Consider the following 23916-nt stretch of genomic DNA (forward strand, 5'->3'; position numbering starts at 1 on the left):
GGAAGCGGTAAGAGAATGAAGGTGGCCATCATTCATCCCCCCATTCTCAACTCTTTTCTCATTTCAGCTTAAAGTACCTCACTGTGCCCTGCCTTTAAGGATGAAAGAACCAGGGCCAGATAACCCTGAGAAGTAACTTTTTCCCCCTCTCCAACTCCCGTGGCTTAAGCTTAGCTGAAGTTATTAGGAAAAGAAACAGGAATGACATCCCATCTGTGGGAGTATTCGCTTCCAGAAAAGATGTGTTACAGATGCAAGCTTTCGGCCCTTTCAAATCCTAGCCATGGCTCCCTTCCTGCGCTGCTGGAAAGGTGGCTGTGCCCCAGCACTGCACAGCTACCTTGGCTGTGAAGCTGTCTTCAGGTCCTGCACCTCCCCAAGCATCAGGGAGAAGATACAGCCTTCTGGCACAGCCTCATCCATCAAAACCCCGCACGCAGCCCAGAACAGCAGGCTCCCTCCATCCCCTGGGGTAGCTTCCTGACATCTTCACCGTATAAAAGCTTTATCAGGAAGCTTAATATTAGCAAAGTATTAGCTAGAACTAGCAGCGAGCCACATAGATTTCCATTTTCCCACTCAGGCAATAACGCAATAGGCGAAAGCAAACCTAGTAGGCAATTCTCTCCACTACTCAGTATGAGTATGGTACCACTGGTTGTTGGCTAAGGGATGCCTGTATCCTTAACAGTCAACTTGGACCCACTGCATTTTTTTTTTAGTGCTGGTTACTTGGGATTATTAACTTCCCAAAGTTGTATAAAAATACCATTCTGATGTATTTAACTGAAAAATCAGTTGTTGTTGTTTTAATTACAGATCATGTTTACACCTCAACTCAGTCCATACTAATTATATCACAGGCAGTTATGGCTTACATAGTATATTATCATATTTTTTTTTCACTGGGACACTATAATGTTCCTAAAACCCAAATATCCACCAAGAATGAAACAGTCCTAGCCCCGCTAACATCCTGATCAACTAGAAGTTTCTGGGATTATGAGTAAAACTGATTCAGAGAATAACTCACTTTAGAAGAGTCCACTTTTAATAGCTATTGCATATTTATTTTGCATTTAGGCAGGACGAGGAGTAGTCAAGGACAGGACTAGGTAATGGTGCCTGCTATCCAGGGATTTCACACCAGGACCAATGTGAATGGAAAAATGCAACGTCCACCTGAATCACAAGAGAAAGAAACATCCAGGCACTTCCCCAGAGATCCTATCATCTAACCAATCGATGTCCCAAGTACATTGGAGCTCTTTCATCATATCATTGAAAACAGTTCATTGATAGGACAGCTTTAGCCCTGCTACCCTTAAGCAATTAATCCCATCAGCCTTGTTTCTCCAGTGCTTTTTCACTCTCCCGCAGACAACCCATCCTCTACTCACTCATCACTCGCTAGGACCCAAACCAAATCTGCCAGCAGTAATGAGTTTCTGATGTGCACATTTGCATAGTCTGAACTGAAGAGAGATTAGATGGCTCAAGAGACTGGTTGGGAGCTAAAGTTTCCAGATCAAGCCAGACCAGGCCAGGAACAAATAAACCTAGCCATACTACTTAGCAGCTGCTTGGCACCTGAAATGAAATGAATAGCTTGTGTTAGGTCAGTTTTTAGATGGCAGACGTCTGCACCACAACACCCATTCATTTCCTAGGGCTAATAACTACACAAATACACCTAAAAGCCTATAGATGCCAAGATCCAGCAAAACTTCTTCCCTCTCCTCCCAGAGCTCCTTATCCCGCTTGGTGACAAGATCTGTGTTGTACTTTTCAATACTGCTTTGAAAGGTAACTTTTCTTAAGGAAGTTCACTAACAAAAACAGCTTTATAATCCCAGTAAAATATAATGGGAATTAAATTATGGTACAATAATTCACACTTAGCTGCACAGAGGCCATTTGGCCTTCATCTTTGTGCCTGAATGTGCTGGGCGTGAATTACTACACTGTAATTCACATGCTGTCACATCTTATAGCTCAATTAACACTACAAAAATCAGAGTGCACAGAGCTGGTCACTAGAGATCAGGCACCAGCCTTGTCAGGAAACGGTTACAAATGCAACCAGTACCAGAGGTTACAGGCCTGCAGGACAATACAATTTCCCACTTCCTATTGCTATGAGAGCAAGAACTCTTCCTGTTGCTGGAGCCCACGAAGAAACGAGCACGTCCTGCTGCTCCATGCCACCAATATTCAGAAGGCTACAGGAAAGGATAATTTCCATACATTAATTTGGGCCCTAGTCACTACTCTGCTTCTGTAGCTCCAACCCTACAGCTTCAGCTTTATGGCAACTACAGCTGTGCTGATGGCTATGCGCTGCACGGAAAGCATAAGCACCTAACTGCACATGGCAAGTGAAAATGGAAAAAGATCCTGTTTCCTTCTGTAATGTAGGAAGATGCTATGAGCACTGCCAAACACTGGAAAAAAAAATGAAGAAAAAAATTAAACAAAGACAACACACACACACACACCAACCATTATCAGGTTAAAATCTCCTTCTTTATTTAGTGTGAAATTTAGAAATGAATGAAGTGGGTGTGCACACAGACCTCTGCTCACACTTAATGGTTTAAGTGAGAATTAAGTGGTGCACGGAGTCTTTGCAAGGTTGAATTTCACCCTCTATCAGCTTATAGATTGGTCAGTCATCAGATGGAGAACTTAATACTCCTGATTTTAGTACACTCCTACTAATGAAAGCACTGTAGTATATACACAGAACAACCGCCCTCTTTTATCAGGGAAAGCCTTCCTTGATCACTTGTTCTGCTGCTGGAAAGGTGGCACTGCTGCAGGTAATACAAATTGCCAAGAATAGCAAATATTATAAATATTTCAAGGATGATTAATCTTTTAGAACAATGAAGTTAGGCAGAAGCCTGGAAGTCAGCTTGGCTATTTCACAACTAATAAAACATGTCTCTTGTATTTCATTTTGACTATATGAAGAGCATTGTACAAGTAGAAAAGAAACACAGTATGTATTTTAAGCAGTGACAGCATTTTCACCGTATTAAAATAGTAGTGAGGCAAATGTTCAGCTCACATTAAACGGCACTCTGTCACTGAGGACCAGCTTGCTAGCATCGTATATTCCCCCAAGAAAGATAATGCTGCTCGCCTTAACAGAATCATTGTCACCAGGCAACTGCCAGTGCTATTCAGTAATAAATATTTCCACTGTTCCCACAGAAACTGGCTCGGCATCTCGACCTGCTAATGCCTAGAGAGATCAGCTTAACCTTCCAGGACCACCTTCTCACAAAGGCACAGCCGTACCTCACCACCGTCATCTCCCAGAAATATCGGGAAGATGCTGCAGAAGCGTAGAGGGGCACGGCCGTAGACCAGATGAGGCTCTCTTTCTTGCTGCTGCAGTGATTTGAGAGAACTTCAAATTTCATTTTCTACTCTGCAAACATATGAGTTCAGCCCCTTCTTGAAAGCTTTGCTACACCTGCACCTTGCTCTACGATCAGATGACTCTTGTCTTGCCTATCCATGCTGTAACAGCAAAAACTAGTATTAGAGAACTACTGGTCTGTGAATGCCAAGCTTGGCTTTGGTTATATTATCACCTAAATTTCTTTTGCTTCAGCCTTGTTGAGCTTTGGACAAGTGTATGGTTCTGCCCCTTCCCCCACAATCAAGTTTTATATGGAGAAGACGACTTAAAAGCCTAAGTCATCAAAGGAATCACTAACTAACCCCATGGATCATCTGGAGATAAAGTGCATAACCCACTAACAAATACAGTGCTAAAACATAAAAAATAATCCCAAGCACACTGAAGATCCCAGAGGAAGAAGGAAGAAACCCCCACCACTGCCACTGGGTTTTGCTCAGGCAGGAACCTGGAGGCTAATGGTTCCCCCTCGCAATGCATTGGCAAGACGAGGGCTTAGCAGCAGAGGAAACGGGCAGATAGCTGTGCCTGATGATTTGATTGCATTTGCAATGATCCCCCAAAGAAAACGGGCAATTTGAGTTATTGCTTCAATCGGAGTAATCAGCAGTTGTTCTGTTTTGGATCAGACTACTAAAGCCTTACAGTGACCAAAAAAACCCTCATTCTTGGATCCTCAAATACTGCGTCTTTCAGGTGTCTGCTGTGAAACTATTTGCACAATACAATCCCTAAAAATAAACAAATGAACAATAAAACAATCCGATGGGATGATAAAGATCTTGGATACAACAGGCCTTCAGCATTCTTCCAAAACATAAGTTACGTGGTTGAAGACCCGCAAAATTTCATTTTATTCTATCTTTTCTGCCCTGCTCTCAGCAGCATGCCATCTTGAATCGTGTTATTTTTACTATCATTTTTGTCCACTAGCCTGGAAGTTTGAAAGCTCAGCTCTCAGCCACACACGAGCATGAAAGCAATGTGACAGAGCAAGCGTACAGCTCTTCGGGCTTGTGAGCTGAGCTGCTGCCTGTCACGTCCACCTCATTTTAGGTGAACTCTGACAGCACTCATTAGTCAGTAAAGAGAAATCTGCTCTGTTTGGGGTTAAGAGGAAGAAGGCTGAGGAAGATGAGAACAGCTGCTCATTCCAGAAAACGCCTGTGGGAAATCCACATGTTACAGGATCGGTTTGCTCAGGTGTGCATGGGGTGGATGCAAGCCAAGCAGCACTTTTCTGGGAGCCCAGGCTTTTGGGTGCTTTAGAAAAAGGCTTCAAACGAGCAGAGAGGAGGTGGGGGTGCAAAAGCAGAGTCCGTTGAAGAGTCTTTGCAAAGACTGACAGCATTTTCTTTGTTATTTGCTATTTTTGTTGTTGCTGGTGGTGGTGTTTTTTTATTACTATTATTTTTTATTTCTGGGCATTGTTGTTTTCTATCTCAGTTAATTCTCTAATTTTGTGTATCTGGTTTAGTTTTACTCAACAAATGGATTTACAGACTTTGCTGGAGCTTAAAAGAAGGGGAGAGCTTCCTGGGGTCTTTTGCACTGCTCCACTGGCACACAACGCTATTTTCCATTGAAGAGCAACAGTAAAGAAAGCATGCACTACTCACATCTGCTATTATCTTAAGTATTTCACATGTTTTGAGCATTTCCTGAGCTATGATTCAGAGCAGTCTGGGCAAAAGCAGACATCACAGTGCCTCTGCATTTAGGATACAGTAGATTAACATAATCACCAAGAAACTGCAAGGATTCAAGACTTGTTCGCCTGTCATTACTGCTGCAGAACAACAGCAAGAAGACACCGTACCAGGGCAGTATTCTGGGGGATTACTTTCCATCTTGCAGATCACTGAAGTCATCTAAGCTGTTGACTCAACACTTGTCGTAACCCAAGACACAAAGAATACCCCCAGAAATGGGAGCTAAAAAAATAGAGTCAGCCCTGTCCCACATCCTGCCTCTCTCACCAAAAAAAGAACAAAAGAAAAAATAATGATAATAATTTATGGGATCCATCTCTTATGTAACAATCACTGCAGATGAAGAGACTGCGTAAACTCAAACAGGGAATGAGATGTAGTGAGCCACGGACTGCAGAAACAGCTTTTATCAACTCAGGTGATCGCTGCAGGACAGGAGCCCTTACAGTCCACGACACAGGGACTCAAATGGTCGAATCCCTTAAACAAAATACAAAAGCTTTCTATGTATAATGAAAGGGGATTACTAGAATGGAAAAACTGAGCAGGGCTTAAATGGATCATTTTTATATGCGAGGTTAAGTTGAAGAAACAGAAGGAACAACTTCTGCATTGACACCGTCTTGCCGCCTGCTTCATGCGGCTTTCTGTCCATGCTTGCAGGGGGAAGGGCAGTGAGGGAGGGTACCCGAAAGCCATCAGATACTCAGTGTCCGATTTCAAAACCTTGGAAGCCCTATTAGACGATTTATTGCAACCTCCAGTACAACTCCAATGCACATGCCCTTTGTTCTCCATGGGACACTGAATGGGTTTGACTGCCCAGTGCTAGCTGATACCAAACATACTCTTATCATGACACACGGCTATATTGTATTTTTTCCCTTTGTTTAGGATCAAGAACATACCACTCCTAAAAGCCAGACACATGCTCAGTACCTGCTTCCCTCACGAAAAGCAACAGAACAAAGTTTCGAGATGCTAACCGCATCTTGGTCAATATTAGAGAACAAAACAGGGAGAGCTAAATGTGACTCCAAGCCCTTGTGCTCAGACCAAAGGTCTTCACTATCCAATACTCAAAAGCATCTAGGAGCCTCTACTGCACTCTTATTAGTGATTTACAGGGATGAGAAAACATGTAAGGGTCAGATTTACCACTATTGACTGCTACCAAAAAAAAAAAAAAACAACAAAAACAACACACTGAAAAAAAACACCCCAAAATAGACAAAAAAAAAAAAAAACAAAAAAACAACACAGCAGCCACCCCATATACCAACTTTGCAGAAAAGCATAAAGATTATAACTGTAACAACATTTCCAGGCGCCTGGTTTCTGCATCCCTGGTATTTGCTCATCTGTAGCACAATATGACTCTTAAGATAGGTCTGACATTTTCATTTCTTGCAACTATCATGCAGAATTTTCCAGCCACAGGGGCACTTTGATTCAAAAACAGAACCGCCAGAGGCATGTTTAAATTGTTAATTGCTTTAACTGTTAATATTGTTTAATTATAAAGATTTACAAAACATTTACCATTTAACTTTCCTGGAAAAGAATGGAGAGCACCTTTCCTAATAGCTCTTTCCATTCCACCCCAGTTGGTTTGCTCAGTTTAATTATTCATTCTAATTTTCAAGTCAGTGAGGAGTTTTGCTTAAAGAATGATAGTACAGATAACCTTTGTGCACAAAGGTGTTATAAGTGATATGAGCAGACAGGTTGTGCTCTAGAAATAGATATGTTCAGCCAATTACACAGAATTCATTTTTTTTTAGCCTTCTTTGCTGTAAAACTTCACTTTCGAGTCTTAGCACACACAATAGATGCTGAGCACAAAGGCCTTTTATTTTGCATTTTCAATGCAGAGGCACACAGGCTAAATACAAGGAGTCATCTTGTTTACAGACATGCTCCCACTGAACTGAAATTAAAATGGGATACTCAGTGGAGCTCACCTTCCATTTGGGCATCAAGTAACTAGCCAAATTTTCCAAAGCTCTGCTCTGACGATTTAGGAACCTAAATCAATTACTGAGATCGATTCCTAAGAACAGGAGCTCCTGAACCCTTCAGCATTTAAGAAATCTGGAAATTTACTCGTGTGGCCTACATTTGGGTTTCTCACATTAAAAACAAAAGCAAACAAACAAAACAAAAACAACCCAAGGCCTTGAAGTCTTATCCCAAGTAATTAATCGTGTTATATTTCATTTAACTTTTTCCTGGCTAATAAAATAAACATTTATTTTCCACTTAAAAAAATAATATATATATATATATAAAATGCACACTGTAGGCAGACTTTGGAGTGAGAGCTAATATAGCAGTTAATATAACATAGCAGTGGTGCCTTATGATCTTAGCTGAGCTCTCAGAGGCTGCCTAGTTGCATCAGCACAGTGCTACAGCTACTGACTGCGTTTCCATGTGGGTTACAAGGTATACCAGGCTAAAGGCGACTATGCTGGTTTTGGTTCTCATGGTCTGACGTGACAGTGATTAAGATCCCACCCTCGCTGAAGCTGTGGCTAAAGAGTTGGACATGACCCCTATTGAACCATATTCACAAAAGGGAAAATCATTTCCATGTAGAGGCCAGGAGAGACAATCCCAGTGACACACATCCAACAGAGTAGGCTTGGGCATGAGGAAGGAAGTCTGCCTTATTGTAGCAGCTAAACGCAAGGACAGAAATCTTTCTGTGACCAGAATTCTTTGTTTCAAGACTTAATTAGTCATAACGTAGCCTGAGAATTCAAAGACCTTGGGGTGGAAGTGGGAAGAGAAAACAACATCCTGGAAAAAACAGATTAGGCAGAAAAAATAGAGACATAATCTTTGCTATTTTCCATTCTCTCTTCCCATCCCGCAGGCAAATTTCCCCGTCTCTCACTCACCATGGGCTAACGGTGTTAAGAGCATTGTGAAGAACAGCAGCTGTGATGACCACATGACTGTGAAGGAGGGCTTGAAAGTATCCCAGCAAACAAGGGTTCAAACAAAACAAGGTGAGCGTCCTCCTGCGCTTGCTTCCAGCACTTCGACCGTTGGCCTTCGACTCACATCCGAGAAAGGGGAAAAAGCCAATCAAAAATGATAATAAAAAAAAAGTAATAAAAAAAATCCCACAGACAGAATCCAGAATCTGAGACCTAGAAATGAGAAAGGAAAAAAAAACGTAGTTAGTAAAACACTAAGATAGGTGTTTTCAATCAAGTCTTGCTGCATTTCTCTGCTGCCAACAGCTGTAAAGGCAAACACATCTTCCCCCCAGCCCTTCAGATGTTCTTTATGTACAACAGGAATTAAAACTTGTCTCCAAGAGAGACAGTTTGTGCATCACTAATATTCCACTTCGCCTCTTAGAGCAGGGCTTAAGGCAGTGGTTTTGAACATAATGGCCATGGGCCCAGGGAGTCCACAGGCTTGAAAGGTGACTGAAAAAAACAAGTCCATACAGATTGCACTGGAACCTACATACATGGGACTTCTAAAACAACCTGCAGCTCTCTGGGAAACACTTGTGTATTTACAAATCAAAAAATGAGAGAAATTTCATTGCTGAAAAGGGTTTATTTGGTGCCGAGACTCTGGGCCTATTTCTCTGCAAGAGATTAATTTCTACCCCAGCTGCTTCCTTTCCACCCAAAACCCTCAGGTACAGGGCCCAGCAGTAAAGTCAAGCTCCTGAAAGGCAAACCAACAAACTGCAGGTGCCAGGGTTTGCTTCACCCTTTGGTCTAGGCCATAACTGTGAGCACACATGGCAGGCGCAACGTGCTTAAAATCATCGAGTCGCTTAGGTTGGAAAAGATGGATTAGTTGCAGCAGAGGGGATAGGATGCCTGCACAATACTCCTGCTTCTCTTTCATCTTTAATCTCTAATTTTAACCCAGGTCGATGCACTGGCCAGGAGATATCCATGCACGTTGGCCATGTGTCCTGAATGCCAGTACTGCCATGGCAGTGCCATGGATGGCCTCACATTTGCACTGCTCACAGCATGGGAGACCTCTCAACAACTTCCTCCTCACAGCACCAGGGTTCCCTCTTCAGCGTTCGGTTTTAACCTTGCTGAACTTACCACAGCTGACAGCCCTGAAGACTTGGGCAGAAACTGAACCCAGTTCTTCCCCAGGAAGCTGGGCACCATATTACTCCTTCCTGCTAAAACCTTTCACTCCCTCTGTTGAGGCCCTCACCAAGATGCCTGTCAGTGGGGTTAGCAACATGGTTTGGGAACATGACTGCTGATAACATGACTAAAAGCTTCTTTATCCCCTCTCCTTTGAGGTCTCCTATATGGCTCTTAATCACCAAATCCAGACCGGGCTTTGAAGCCAAGTAGAGCCTGGAAGTCCCACTCACCCTGCAGCTACCATCTCTGGTTACTGCTGGTGCCTCAGTCTCTCACATCTAGTCGAGCTCACAGAATCACAGAATTCATTCACATGTTGGCTGAGGTGGGAAGGGACCTCTGGAGATCATCTGGTCCAACCTCCCTGCCAAGCAGGGTCACCTAGAGCACATTGCACAGGATGGCATTTGTGGGTTTTGGATATCTCCAGAGAAGGAGACTCCACAACCTCTCTGGGCAGCCTGTCCCAGTGCTGTGTCACCCTCACAGTGAAGTTCTTGTCCATCCCACACTCTTACAGGAAGGCATGGGGAAATTGGAATCTACGCTTGAACAGAAACATTCACTCATTTAATTGCAGAAAGGATTCCAGCTTCCCATCATTTTAATCTCTCAAGAAGGGGCTAGATGGCCACAGTGACTCAAACTTGGCAGGAATAAAACAACAACTGCACAGAGTTAAGCCATGGCATCAGTTTGAGACCTAGCTCCCTGCTGACTTTGAAATGATGATAAAATATGAGGAATTGTAAAGTACTTTGCATATCTGTTTTGAACTCCCTAGACTCTGCAGCCTTCACAGCACTGGTCTAATTAAAAATCTCTCAAAAAAAATCTCTGATCAACAGAAGTTATTCTTCTCCAAGCAAAGAAGCTGTTTTTGCCAATTTTTGTTCTTACCCAAAACCCAGTTTGAGCCAAAAAGCTCTATGAAAAACTATGCTGCATGCCATTGTGATGTGGATATATTCCTGTAACTCCGGCATGACAAAGTGGCCTTTGTTCTGCCTCCTATCTTTGCTGATCAACCAAGTCAAACCCCACATTGTTCAGCACCAAAGTCTATAAGGAAGCTGCATTTTTTCTGATAAGTATATCTGCTTGCTCTGCCAAAATTTTGTTCTCCCGCTTTTCTCTCCTCACCAGTCTCCCCCTGCAATTTGTTCATTTAAATGTAGCATTTAATTTCTGAGGCTTTTTCTGACTGTGGTGACTCAAAAGCCCAAGGTCAATGTGCAGGCAAGTGGCTTCTTTACAGACAAGCAAGAAATGGGAACTTGCTCAAGCTAGGACACTAGCCACTGACCATATTTAAAGCCTGTTTTCCAAAGGAAGACAAGACCTATGAATATTTTAAATTATATTTTTGAAACAGTGAACAAGTTTTCCATTTATATTATAGAAAAAGCTAGCAGTGTACATCAAAACACCCCACGGGCCATTGTTCACGTGTGCTTTTTCTATAGCATCATCATTATAAAGAGTTTTAAAAGTGAGAAGGTTTTTGTGCTACAAAATTTGAGAAGCTATACGCAGAGATAGGAGGAAGCTGTCTGAGCTCAGGTACGCTGCCCTGAAGGAAAAACCTCAGTCAGGGAGTGAAAGAGTGTGGGTTTGTTTTCTAATTTTTATTTGTGTAAGCTGATTCAAGTTCTGGATAATCTGAACCTGTTAGAAGGAGATAACATTATGGTGCAATAAAAGCTTTTTGGGTATAAACTTGAGAAGCCACAAATGATTTATGATACCTATCCCAGAGAAGGGATAATTGCCAATAAATATTTACATGGTAATCTTAAAAATATTTTTTTTCTGCCTGTGTTTTCCTACACGATTGAATTCAATAACTCTTCTGGGGTCTCATGGGCTGTGACTCAGAAAGCAAAAGGATTCACCTGCTTTTCACAGAGTCCAAACATTAAATTGGGGACCTGATGCCCTGCAACCTGACAAAAAGTGCAAATAAACATTTCATCCTACCAGAAGGGACATTACCCAGTCACAGAGCTCCTGTGCAAAACAGAAGTGATAGGACTAGCTCATTAGGCACCCTTTACTCTGGTAAAAAGTAAAAGTATGGTCCCCATACCCCTACCTACATGTTCTTTCCTAACAGAGTAAAAGGAGCCAGAGACACAGCCTGTCTGGCTGTTTCCACTGGTGGACGTGGCCTTGCCCTTAAGCCTGCTCCTACAAAGGCTTGTTCAAACCGTTAAGATTTGTGCATGAGCTTAAGCCTACCAAATCCACACCATGCACAGAGAACTGTTGAAGATGCCTAACAACTTCAGCACTGCTATATGAACCAAACACATTTTAGTGCTACAAAATTCTGGGTTTTTGTTTGTTTGTTTTTTTTATGGTCAAATAATCGTACTGTGTTCATGAACGTGAAATATGCAGGAGAACAATTAGACAGAAAACAAGTAGAGCAAACCTTTTTTAAATGGTCACACAACCTCTCTCAAAAAGCATTTATGAGACGCAAAAAGAGGTCTGCAAAACAACATTCACTTCATCTTTGGATTATCTCCACGTAATGTACAGCCAAAGGGGGAAACTAGAGCACGCACCCACGAACTTTAGAGTTCTGTTACATTTACTGACGCAAGAAGGGGATACACTATCACAGTGAAAGAGTTAAGGGTTACACTTGACCTAAGGGGTTTGGATTTGAACCACGAAGATGACACAGCCCGCATTAATTTACAAGAATGTTCTTCTGGTCAATGACCTTTCTGCCTATAGGGCTGCCCCTGACAGCATCATGGGCTGATCTGCTGCCAAGCATCATCCAAACCTGATTTGCATGCTGACAGTTCCCAAAATCCAACCCAAAGTGGTACTGACAGGATAGGAGAAAGCCAAAGGAAACCACAGCTTTGTGAGGTAGAGACGTGCAATAAAGTATTTGTCAAGGCATTCATTCATAAAGGAACATTATGGATTCACTAACTCAACATCTACCCAGGTCTCCCATTTGGTAGCTGATGGGAAGCAGCACACTGGGGCATTTTCTGAGCTCACCTCCTGACAGCGTCCAGACAGGGTGAAAAAGAGAAGGAAACCAGTCTATCTAGTGAGCGAACAAAGTCTGAATTCAAAGCAGAATTTAGAGCAGCACGAGCCAAACCTGTCACAAATCCCCTTAATTACTGCCTTTGCCTAAACATGAGCATTTGCACCTGCACAAAGCCGGACACTCCTTTTCTTGCCTGGCAAAATCTTCCTGCCTTCCTCAGGCACCCAGCATGTTCTGGATGGTCATGGTGTGGCCACAGGAAGGTTTTCACAGTGTTTTCAATGACATTGATTTGCAAAAGCCAGGCAGAAATGCATTGCTTTTCTTGCCCAGTTTTACTTCAAAAACATTTTTCTCCCCTCCCCTGAAAATGAGTTTAGCAAAACTAACTCAAAATTACAAATCACTGATGCAAGGATTGCTTTATATTCCTTAATAGAAAAGATTCCTACACGTATCTCCTTCTTTGGCAGAAGTTGCTTACTAAGTAAAAAAATAAGTACGTTTCAACCAAATACTGATTAAATCTGCTATTTACAGGAACAAAAGTTTGGAAGTAATAAACTGTTTGAAGCTGATGGGCCAAATTGGAGCCATGGATGAAATTCTCAGCATCTCAGCATTTGCTACTTGCAGAGCAATGTATACCAGAAACTATTTTCAGAATTTGACTAAGGAAAGAAAGAAGGGAAATAACCACAGCAAGAGAAAAGAAAAAAAATACAATCTCTTCAAAAGTAAATAAATTCACTGGAATTTAAAGATAAAGAAGTCTCTTTCAAGTAAAAGAATGTCCTGCATTGCTGCTCCCATTACCTAGAGCTAAACTAGAGAATTATTGCTCTAGTACATTTGGTTACAAGTTGTCTGCAAAACACTTTTTAATTTTTTGCACCACTACAAAAAAAAAAAAAAAAAAGAAAAAAAAAAGAAGAGTTTTGCCATTCCCACCTTTATCCAATTTTCAATCCTTTCCCCACACAGGATATGGCTCTATGGTCACCTTCAGGGGCAGCAAACTCCAAGCACCTTCACTGCTGTCCACCCACCGAAGATGCCACCAGGGGGACAGGGTTATTTATGGATTTTTTCAATGACCATTTTTCATAAGTCAGGAACACCTTACTGATATATCAACTCTGAACTGCCTGGCAACTTTTCTGTGTCTGCGTTTAGCCCCGGAGAAGATTCATCCTATATGGCAAATGCTGATCAAGTTAGAGATCTCACAAAGTTCAGGAAAATGAGTTTTGGTTACTCAGAATTAACAGCGGCAGCCCTTTTGGCGCTTCATTTCAGGTTTACGTTTGTTCAATGGATGCACTGAGAGAATCGGGGCAGTCAGCCCAGAAGCCCTTCTTAGGGTGAGTGTGCTCCCCAGCTTCTACTTCAACCTGCTTTGTGCCTACACATCCTTTCTGTACCACAGCCTCTGTTCCCATTCTTCCTCATGTCTCTGCTGGGCCGGCAAACGACGAAGGAAGCTACGCAACCCTCTCATCCCAAATGCACAGAGATATTTCCAAGTCCTCATTCCCAAGCAAGGGTTAAGACAAGAGCACCTGCACCTCCATCCCCAATGGCACATGCCTTCATTAATATTATCCCTACTCCTCCTCTGTATCTCACACTGTAGTGTAGCACTTTGAGAAGTAATTTAAAAAACCCTAAAAGCAGGCAACAATGACTGATAAGTTCACATTCACTCTACATCCTCAAATATCATTGCAGCACTACTTACACTCCCCCAAGAGGAGCCACAGAGGCAGCAAGGCACCGCTGTCAGCTCAAAGCGAGCCTCATCAACCACCTGTTTAGGCTGTAATTCAAAGTGACAAAGAACTCTTTAGATATACTACAGGATTCACGGCAAAATAACTCTCAAGTGTTAAGTGAGTTAATTCATTTCAGATTAATCAAGCCTTTGATAGGTGCACACCCGAATACAGACCAGCTGAATCTAATAGCTTTTTTTTTTTTCCCCTTCAGTATAGGTGAAATGGGAGGTTTTTGTGCTCTCCCCAAGGTCAAAGGGGGAATTTAAGCTATCAGCTGCTTGTTGGTTTTCCCATTCAACCCAGGATCAAAGCAATTTCAGAGGAAAATGGTAACCAAACTAAAAGTGAAACCACTCACATGTCCTGTGCCTACACACTGGAAGATAGGGGGGAAGGAACAGAGAGAAAAGTCTTGGAAATGCTTTCCAGAAGCTTTTAAAAATCGTACTGATTGTGTCCACCACAATAGCACCGCTACTGAATGCACTCGCTTTAAGTGCCTGCCAGTTATCCTCTGCAACATGCTTCATTACAGGCTTAAAAGAGGAACCTACAGCATTCACCACGTCCCTAAATGTACGCAAATATACGGTAATGCTTACAACATTTCAAAAGGTGGAGTGTATCGTTTGAGCACATGGTTAAACACGCAAATATTTGTACTCCTTTACTGCTCCTAGACCAGCAGGTGTTCCCAAAACCAATGACAAAAAGCTTTGTAGCTCTCAGTGGTTAAGCACTGCCTGCTAAAGCAGCTCATGGATTGCAAGAAGCAAGTCATCCCCTCCACTGCTCCAGCATCAAGGAGAAAGCCCCCCATATGCCTTGCAAATAGCTACGTAATCCTAAAACTCACAACCACCTGAAACAATGCCATCTCATTATCACATACAAATCATCTACAAAATAACATACTGTTGTTACAAATGTGGTCTGAAAAACTTTATTTTTTGGATGGAGGAGGGGGAATTCAGATCCTTCTAAAAATTTATCATACCTACATAATATGCCGTCTCTCTCAAATGTATTAGGTTGTCGTACATCTCCTTTACCAGGCAAATAATACCCAGGCAAACACTCCCTAGGAGCATTGCCAACAGTCATGATTTCATTGCATGACTCTCAGTATGTGGCAATTCCTCGGAATAATGAAAATTTCAGCTTCGTTTTCAAGTTAGTTTCTCCTTACAGAGAAAAGCTGAAAAATAGGGCCCAAATGCAGTTTAGTGGCTCAGCAAATCAGTGGTAAATAAACACAACTCAACATATTTGTTTGATTTAAAATTCATATGACTTTTAATCAATCTCGTAATTTTTTTCTGTGAATGATTCATGATGTTGAAAGCCTGGGTTTGACAATGCTCTCATAATGCTTATTTGCATGTCACAGAGCTTTGGGCAATTCTTCCGTGACAAATAAAACATGTGGTGCACGCGTTGCAAATGGAGACAAGCTTACCTCCAGGGTCCGCATAAATTTAACTTCCCTTTGCTACCACGATCACTGCTTGTATTTTGAGGCATCACCTCTCCCATACCTCCGGGCACTGTTGAATATATTCAAGTGTCTTATCAATGCTGTAATTGTGATGGCACCCGTTCTGCATAGGGTCTTGCTTTAAACCAAGGAAGTGACAGCCTCCCAGAAGCAAATTAGCCAAAAGAAGTTACAGAGGACTCCATGAGAGTTTAAATAGCACATCTTTAAGTGAAGTGCAGTACTGGGGCCAGAGGACACATACTCCTCAGTGTCTCTGGATGTAACCTTTACAAATAATTTTCAGCATCTCCACTCTCTCTCACTTCCCTTTCATCCCACCTCTAATTTTCTTCCTGTAGGATGGTGCACATGCTTTCAGAGCTGTTTGCTCTCAAAAAAAGTGGCAAATGCTGAAGATGGCTTCTTGAAATGAAGCATCTTTTTCGTGGGAAAGGGGGAAAGAGACTGACTGCCTCGTGTCCACCTCTTAGTGGACTCCTTCACAACCCAGTTGCTCTTTGCTGGGACATGAAGGTTACACAGCAAAATTAAAGACACCAACAGCTACAGAGAGATGAGCAATGCTGAGCTGAAGCAGGCAGCCCAGCCTCTCTGACGGCTTGTTTCATGGGGCCCCCAGCAGCAAGGACCTGACAGACAGCAGCGCGTGAACCGAAATACCAAATGCGGTCAAAACCACATTTGTCATAGGAAGCAGCGCTTTTGACATTGCTGTATTTCCTCAGCCCTTGACTGACTCCAGCTCCCGTCGCTACGTGCGTATATAACTAACTATATGGGGTAATAAAAAGGAAAAAAGTACTACTTGCCTGAGCGATTGCAGTGAAAATAGCGCCAAATCTGCGATCTCTCTCCTGTATGTAAAATGTGTCTCTGGTGCCTTTTTATTCTGCTCTTGCTTACTATTCCTTTCTCAAATGGATGGTAACAGATATTTCTTGTTTTGCACTAAGAAAATGTAATTTCCTTCACTTTTGTGCTGATTAGGAAATTAACAGGCAGTATAACCAAGGTTAATTGCTTTTCCCATTTAAAATACACTGCTGTTGAAAGAATTAGAGCAACAACGAGAGAGCACCTATACACGTGTGCACACAACTGTGTGCACGTGCACCCTATCAAATAAAAAAATCCCTGGCAAATGAAATTAATGGGAAAAGCCAAATGAATAACACTTTTTTTTTTTTTTAGAAGAAAGTTATCTAGGAAAAAGTTAAGTTTAATTGTCTTTCAGATCTGTTATGATGTAATAAATGTCTATTAATGTTAAGCTGCAAATTGGGTTTTAATGATCATTGCTATTTTTGGCTGGTGGGTGACATGTAGTTTAAATATAAAACAGATTTATGGTTTACACCGGGATGACTTTCTCGGACGACTCTCCTTGACTTAACCTCTTCACACCCCACAAGACATTTAATATAATTTTATTTCTAATAGACTCCAAGCCAATAGGATCATATTTGCTACTACTGATGTTTTCAATGAGAAATAAAATCAATGAGGTTTATGCTGAAGATAAGTGTAAGTGATTACTTAAGTATAAGTGGCTTGGAAAATATTAGGAGGGTTATATTATTCAACCAAATGATGCAAATTAAGAAACAGTCTGGGTAGAAGTAAAATGTATGAAAAACTCCTGACCTTGCCATGTAGAAGAAACCATAGAGATATACATATACATAGATTTTTATTTTTTTTTTTTTATGTGGGCACTCTCAAAAACTGGTACTAGTAAGGAAGGAACTTGGATTCATTTTTCAAAACAGGTGGTTAACGTTAAGCATTCATACCTCATGGTAGGGTAAAAAATAAATAAATCTCTTCTTAGACCCAAAGACAATAGAGCAGCCCGGTTGCTAGGAGAAAAACAAACAGCACTCGATGTAGTCTAAGAAGAACAGGCAAGCCAGGCAAAGCCAGTCCACAGCCTGAGTGGGAACGCAAGACAGCGACACAGAAGTGCCCTGTGTCAGAAATAGTAAGGGAGAGAGATGCATGCAGAAGAGTAAATGTGGTGTCTAAATTTCTGGGTGTGGTATTTTCCAGTGAGCTAGACACAGAGGCATAATAGAAAACCTAATAGAGCACGTATCAGAACAAAAAGAATTTGCAGTTCCCTGTAACAAAAGTCTGTGTAGTAATAACAAAGAGGCTGTTTTGTCCCACATTTTACCATGTTAATGACTTATGTTACATATTAATCAACAGCCCAGTCTCTTTGATCTTTGGAGAAGAAAAAGATTTAATTATCGTACTCATTTTCTGCACTGTTACTTTTTTATTATTATTTATATTTTGGTAACAGAGGTCGCCATCTAACCCAAAGTCTATTTTAGAAAGGTCACCAGCATTTTCACAGCAAAACACATCTTTTGTCCCCCTTCCCTTTTCCTCCCTGGTATTATCCAATCAACAAAAAATGGGAGAAAAAAAAAAACCCACACCATCTCTTTAGCAGAAAATCGAGTTGTAGAGATAACAGCTGTGATTTCCATGTGTGCCATTCTACAACTCGGAAAACGAAGCTTCAGCCAGTAAGTGGACTATTTCCAGCTAACTTTGATAACAAGCGGTAAATATTCAGCACTTCTTTAATCCCTGAAGGAACAGCCCTTCCCAATGAAAGCAACCATACCCAAAACAATCTCTGATTAAAATATTTATTTTTTTCCAGTAATAGGCAGTTGCCTTGGCGTTATCCGTCTCCAAAGGTGCGCGCTGATCCTTTGGGATCTCTCCAGACTATTACTTCAACACTAATGTTCAGAGGCCTGCTCCAAGACTGAAGTTCAATTAGTAAACTGGATACTAAAGCTCTCATTGGACCTTCCAGAAATTAAACAACAACCCTCAGCATCCCTCTTATTGCCTTCCAGAAGATGAAGGCCAAGTTTATTGCCAATAACACATACAGCACTGCTGCTAAACCCACCCGATGACAAAGCAAGGGCTCACCTGTGTGTGCATGCACCCCAGTGACACCCCGAGCCTCTTCCTCAACCTCCAGCTGACCGACTGCACCTCCTTTGGCTCCTCTGAAATAAGGAGCATCATACAACTAGACATTGCGGTGATTTACAGCCACAAAGGGCCACTGCACTACAGCCGAAAGCCAAGGCTTCTCTTGGTACTACAAAGGAAGCATTTTATACCAGAAACTCTCGATGGATAAAATATTTATACGCTATGGATCGCATACACTTCTCTTTTCCCTTTTGAAGTAAAACAAAGGCCAGATACTTCCAGCTGAAATTACAAGAGGGATCTTAACTAAACAGACCTTTTAAAGATGGTTGGAACGTCACCAGGAACTTCCAGTTGAAGTCTCCGTGCTTGCATCATGCCTTGGAGTTATCAAGAGCCATGTGGTGGCCAGTTCTGCTAAACGAATGGCCCTCTACTTCTTGCAAAAGGCATTTTTAAAGGCAATATACGTCCTTGCAAAAGAGAAGAGACTAACTCTAGTTAAGCATGTATTCTTTTTAAAGAGAACTATAAAATGTCTAAACAATAAAACGTTTGGGTGGGTGAAAGGCTAAAATTAATTAATTCCTTGAGTGCTTTCCTGCTGAAATTAACTGCTAGGACAATCAGGACAAACGTGCTTTTTCAGAGAAGTGTCTTGGGCAGCAGCATGAGGAATGTGAGACATTCACCCTATTTTCATGCCTCATAGCTGAGGATCAGTAACAACTGACCAAAACAGAGAATACACCTGTTGGGAAATTGGTCAAACTATAATCTGCCTGTCTTGATAAGCCACAAATTAAACACTTTTCTTAATAGCCTCTTATAGAGTATCTGTCTCTAAAATATTCAAGGGAAAACTGAATGTGATTCCTACCACAGAACGTTGGATTGGGTATTGGGTATAGTATATTTTATTCTACAATACTTATATTTACAGCATTATGTTCATCTGTTAGACCAGGCCCAGAGGAAGGCCGTGAAGTTGATCAGAGGCCTGGAGCACCTCTCCTATGAAGAAAAGCTGAGACCAGGTTGGATGGGGCTTTGAGCAACCTTTTCCATGGCAGGGCGGTTGGAACTAGATGATCTTTAAGGTCCCTTCCAACCCAAGCTGCTCTACAATTCTATATGAACAGAGCTGTAAAATGTTAACACCATGATCCACAAAATATGTTTGTTTTCTTATCCTTTTATCTTTGGTGGTCTTCATTTTTGGAAAAAGATTTTGAAATGAAACATTCTACATGATTTTTTCACCAAGTAACTCCTACTTTACTACCCCTGAAATACAGATACTGAAATTAATCTTTTAGATAAATTATTGCAGGACTGGAGAGACTGTATTAAACAACAGTGGTCTCATTTGTAGGTTGCCAAACTGAGGCAATGAGCTTCTATAACGTTCTGCATTTTTAAATACATATTGAACTTAAAATAATCAAGAAAATGTAAACGGGTAGCTCAGAGGCATCTGGCAAAAATCATTCACCACCAGATACAGTCAGACTGAAATGTAATGGCAGTACCACCGGGACTCTGCAATGAACTTCATTATTCAATTTCTATTACTTCCAAAAACCCAGCAAACAGTAACGTTTCCATATACCCTAAATATAGCAGTTGTACAATGTGCACTAACACCTTTATTTATGGTGGTGCATATAAACTAGGAAAGACCACTACTGATTTTACTCTTAATGCAGTGCTTCCACCCAGAAAAAGCAAGGTGCCTCAGTAGTCAGGGAGAAACATTTAATTGTAAATATCACATTTGATTCCAAAGAAGAAATCAAGCACTTCTGGTAACTGTAAAGGAAGATAATTCATCTGATGTATGGACCTGCCTTTTATGATATTTTGCAAGGGACTTTATAAAGAACAAAATGTAGCTATGTTTAATATGCAAGATGAATTGGTGGTGTGGGATGCATTTTGGTACTCCCTGACATTTTCCCTATAAGAAGCCCACGTTTCTGATCCTCTGCAGGTGAGGATTTTGAAAGCGCTACCCAAATGCTAGATCATCTGAGGTAACAGGCAAAAACCCACTGAATTCTGCAGGAAGCAGCATGGCCAAGAGAGGGCCTTTGAAAATACCACCCTACATATAGCAAGCAGCAAGTAAAACCTTTGTTACTTAAGCACATAGCAGGAACTGGAACTGCAATAAAGTATTTCATTCAATTATCTGAAAAGCCATTCACGATAAACAACAAACCGACTTTTTACTACGTCTTTACTTTGACTTATTTACTGTAAGAGGTGTATGCACTCTAGTTTATAAAACAAAGGGAAAACCAACCCAGAGAAATAAAAATAAATAAATAAATAAAGACAACTCTAAAGGTTTTGCTAAAGCAATCACTCCTTTGTTCATTCTGTTCTCCCTATAAGGGAGATTCACAAGGGCAAAGAGGGAACACCAGGCTTCAAAAGTAACCAAAATTGGCAAATTGTGCAGAAAGATATATAGTGTCATTGTTTAGCACTTGGCACCGGCGTGGATCTGAGCAAGCAAGAACACAGATCGCCTGTGATGGGAAATCTATCAGATGTAACAGAGCCAACTGATGGCTAAAAATCTAACATTAAGATCCTTTCATCCACTGCTTACCTTATATTTACATAAGCTTAACTTCCAAAGCAAAAAGACACCAAAGAGGCAATGTCTGAATTGAAAGAAAACTGTATTTCAGCTCAGAGGAAGGCCAAGATCTCCTGTGAAGCCAAACTGACCACCAACAAAAAGAGCAGTACCTAAAAGTAGTGTTCTCCAAAGTAACATTTTCCTATCCAGGCTTTGTTTGGATTGCAATAGAAATAGGGAGGGAAGATTGAGGCTGTCTTCTGACAAGTTCCTGGCATTAGTGTCCCTTCCAACAGCACTATTTAACACTGCCTTTACCCATAAGATACATTTAGTGTAAAATCAGCCAGCGTAATTCAGAAGTGTATCATACACAAACCCGCAAAGCAAGATCCCAGCCAGGCTGTCTCACTACTGAAAAACAGAAATAGCATTCATGAATTGGACACGATCACCATGAACAGTTTAGCATCAAATGCTTTGGAAATCTATGTAGAAAGCCAAAATGTAACATGCCAGTAGATTTCATGCTGCAGATAGCTTTGGAGTGACAAACGAGGGAGAACCCAAGTGGGACACCGCTTGCTATCAGACCCTTTATCAAAGAGTTTCTGCGTTATTTCTTCTTCATACACTGGGAGTTAAACCACTGATGATCAGCAGCGATGATCACTGAGGAGCTGTAGAGTAAAGGATGGAAAAAAAAACACACACACACAAAAAACATGTATTTCCCACAGCTCAGCTTCATAATCACAGCTATGGAGGGAGACGAAAATGTCTGCAAAGAGAACTCCACTGAAGACAGAGGTTGAGTCTTCATCCATAAGGTCACACAGTCACACGTCACACATCAACAGCAGGCAAAAAAAAAAAAATGCTTTTTACAGCAAACAGGTTGGGAAACTTGCAGGAACTTCTTTCCCTGTTATACTGCCCTCATTTTTAAAAGCCTTTCCTTTTCAAGAGCAATGAGGTCCACTCCAAACAGAAGAAATTAGGTTGCCACAGGTGCTTTTACAGGCCTGGAGTCCTTATGAGCCACATCACCAGAAAAGGAAGAAGTTGATAATCTCAGAAGCAACAAAAACGTCCCAACCTACCCAGCTACAGAGCTGAATTTTACTCTATGGCTCCTAAGACCCTTTTCTTACTTGACTGGGGTACAACAAAATCTCTTCAACCACCCTACATGTAAACAGAGATATTCTCTAAAAGTTACCTTAACCTCTTCCTTGGCAGATATAAATTCTCCTCCTAGAGCAACAGAAGATACAGCTTTGCTGTGACCCCAGTACTGCTAATCCCTGTGAGTTTTTTTCTGGTTTTTATGTTCTCCTGAAAATAATCAGGTTACCAATTTCAATACTTTTAAGATGAATTGTTCCAATTATCCAATTAAAAATTACTCTTTCTGATAAGGTTTAATTTTACGGGATTTCATTTTATGAAACAAAGGTGCTCAGACTGGAAAAGATTTCAGTTTTGTTGAAACATTCTGGCCAGTACCTTATTTTGAAGGGGGGAAATGATCAGTTTGATGGAGAAAATAGCATTCCCTGGATTTTTTCTCCTAAAACGTGCCCAGTGCTTAGTTTTCTCTTTTCTATAGAGAAAATCTGTGCAATGCGATGCATCAAATCAGTGTTGCATAAAATGGTCAGCACATTGGGCACCCTACTATGAGCTGAAGATAAAATTGGGAGGACAAAACATTCTTCCACAAAGGAAGGCTGGTGCTGGAAGGCTCACCCTGGACCCAGCAGTTCCCACCCCATTTCACCTATACTTCCCTCAGCAAAAGAGCAAATCTTTTCTCCCCCTGGCTTCCTCTAATGCCAAACCCACACACATTTACAAGTGCATTTTTTCCTGCTATGATGTACACTTCAGCCTTTATACCCTTAACCTCCACCCCACTGGACTAATTCCCAAACCCAGTACTTTTCCCCCCGAACTTCCTGCCATGAGCCCATGCCTTTCATTACTCTAGGCAAAAACAAGACTGAGAAGAGAAGTCATGGATCAGCCCATCGCTTAAGGCTAGTGAGTGAAGAGTAGTTGAGAAAACAATTCTGTGGAATTATATTCTCCGTACTAATTAGAAATTAAATTAAACCCACAATTAAACCCAAACAGCTAGCCAAATGATGGAAAACTCCCTGGTATCAGGATGTAAGGATGAATGCAACATGGTCTTCTGTCCATCCCTGCCAACTGCAGCATTACTTAGGCAAAAGAGCAGGGAGGTAGGGAAGAGAAGCAAAGAAGTGCAGCATGATCCAACATTGCCATCCTCAAGTGCTACACAATCAGTTCAAGCACTTTCCTCTGCCAGCCACACAGACTCTCCTGTGTTTCATCTCCCTCTACATACTTCAGTTTCCACCTGCCTTGAAATACATACACTAATATTTAGCTTTCCAAGAAGCAAGGCGTGAGACTGAAGAGTTATTTCACTGATCTTTCACCGACCTCATCTGGGTTTTGCTATTCTGATCTACAAATGACTGGTACCAGAGAGGCAGTGTTAGAGTCTTCCTGACCATGCATGGCAGCATTGCCCAAGTCAATACTGAAGACCTAAAAAGCTCATGTCGGGAATAAATGGAATTAAAGCTTGTATTCGATTCCCTGTTTTAAAAGAGAGAGAGGGGATTAAAAAAAGAAAAAAAAGAAAAAAAAAAAGAAAGAAAGAGGGGGAATTCTGAATTAGATAGCATAGTACTTTTGATCCATAGGACTTTCTGTTAATCTGTAGG

The 23916-nt window shown here is 41.4% G+C and overlaps 1 protein-coding gene across 6 annotated transcripts in view; it reads right to left on the reverse strand.

Annotated features, from left to right (window-relative positions):
- ADGRL3 (adhesion G protein-coupled receptor L3) overlaps positions 1–23916 on the reverse strand; it is a 512834-nt gene that overhangs the window by 302182 nt on the left and 186736 nt on the right. For all 6 annotated transcript variants that reach the window (XM_068681641.1, XM_068681639.1, XM_068681640.1 and 3 more), the window contains one exon: positions 8052–8306. In XM_068681641.1, coding sequence (XP_068537742.1) covers positions 8052–8106 — 55 coding nt within the window. In that variant the 5' untranslated portion in view covers positions 8107–8306. The remainder of the gene's footprint in view (positions 1–8051; positions 8307–23916) is intronic.

Source organism: Anas acuta, chromosome 4 (genome assembly GCF_963932015.1).
Source record: "Anas acuta chromosome 4, bAnaAcu1.1, whole genome shotgun sequence".
Taxonomy (NCBI): domain Eukaryota; kingdom Metazoa; phylum Chordata; class Aves; order Anseriformes; family Anatidae; genus Anas; species Anas acuta.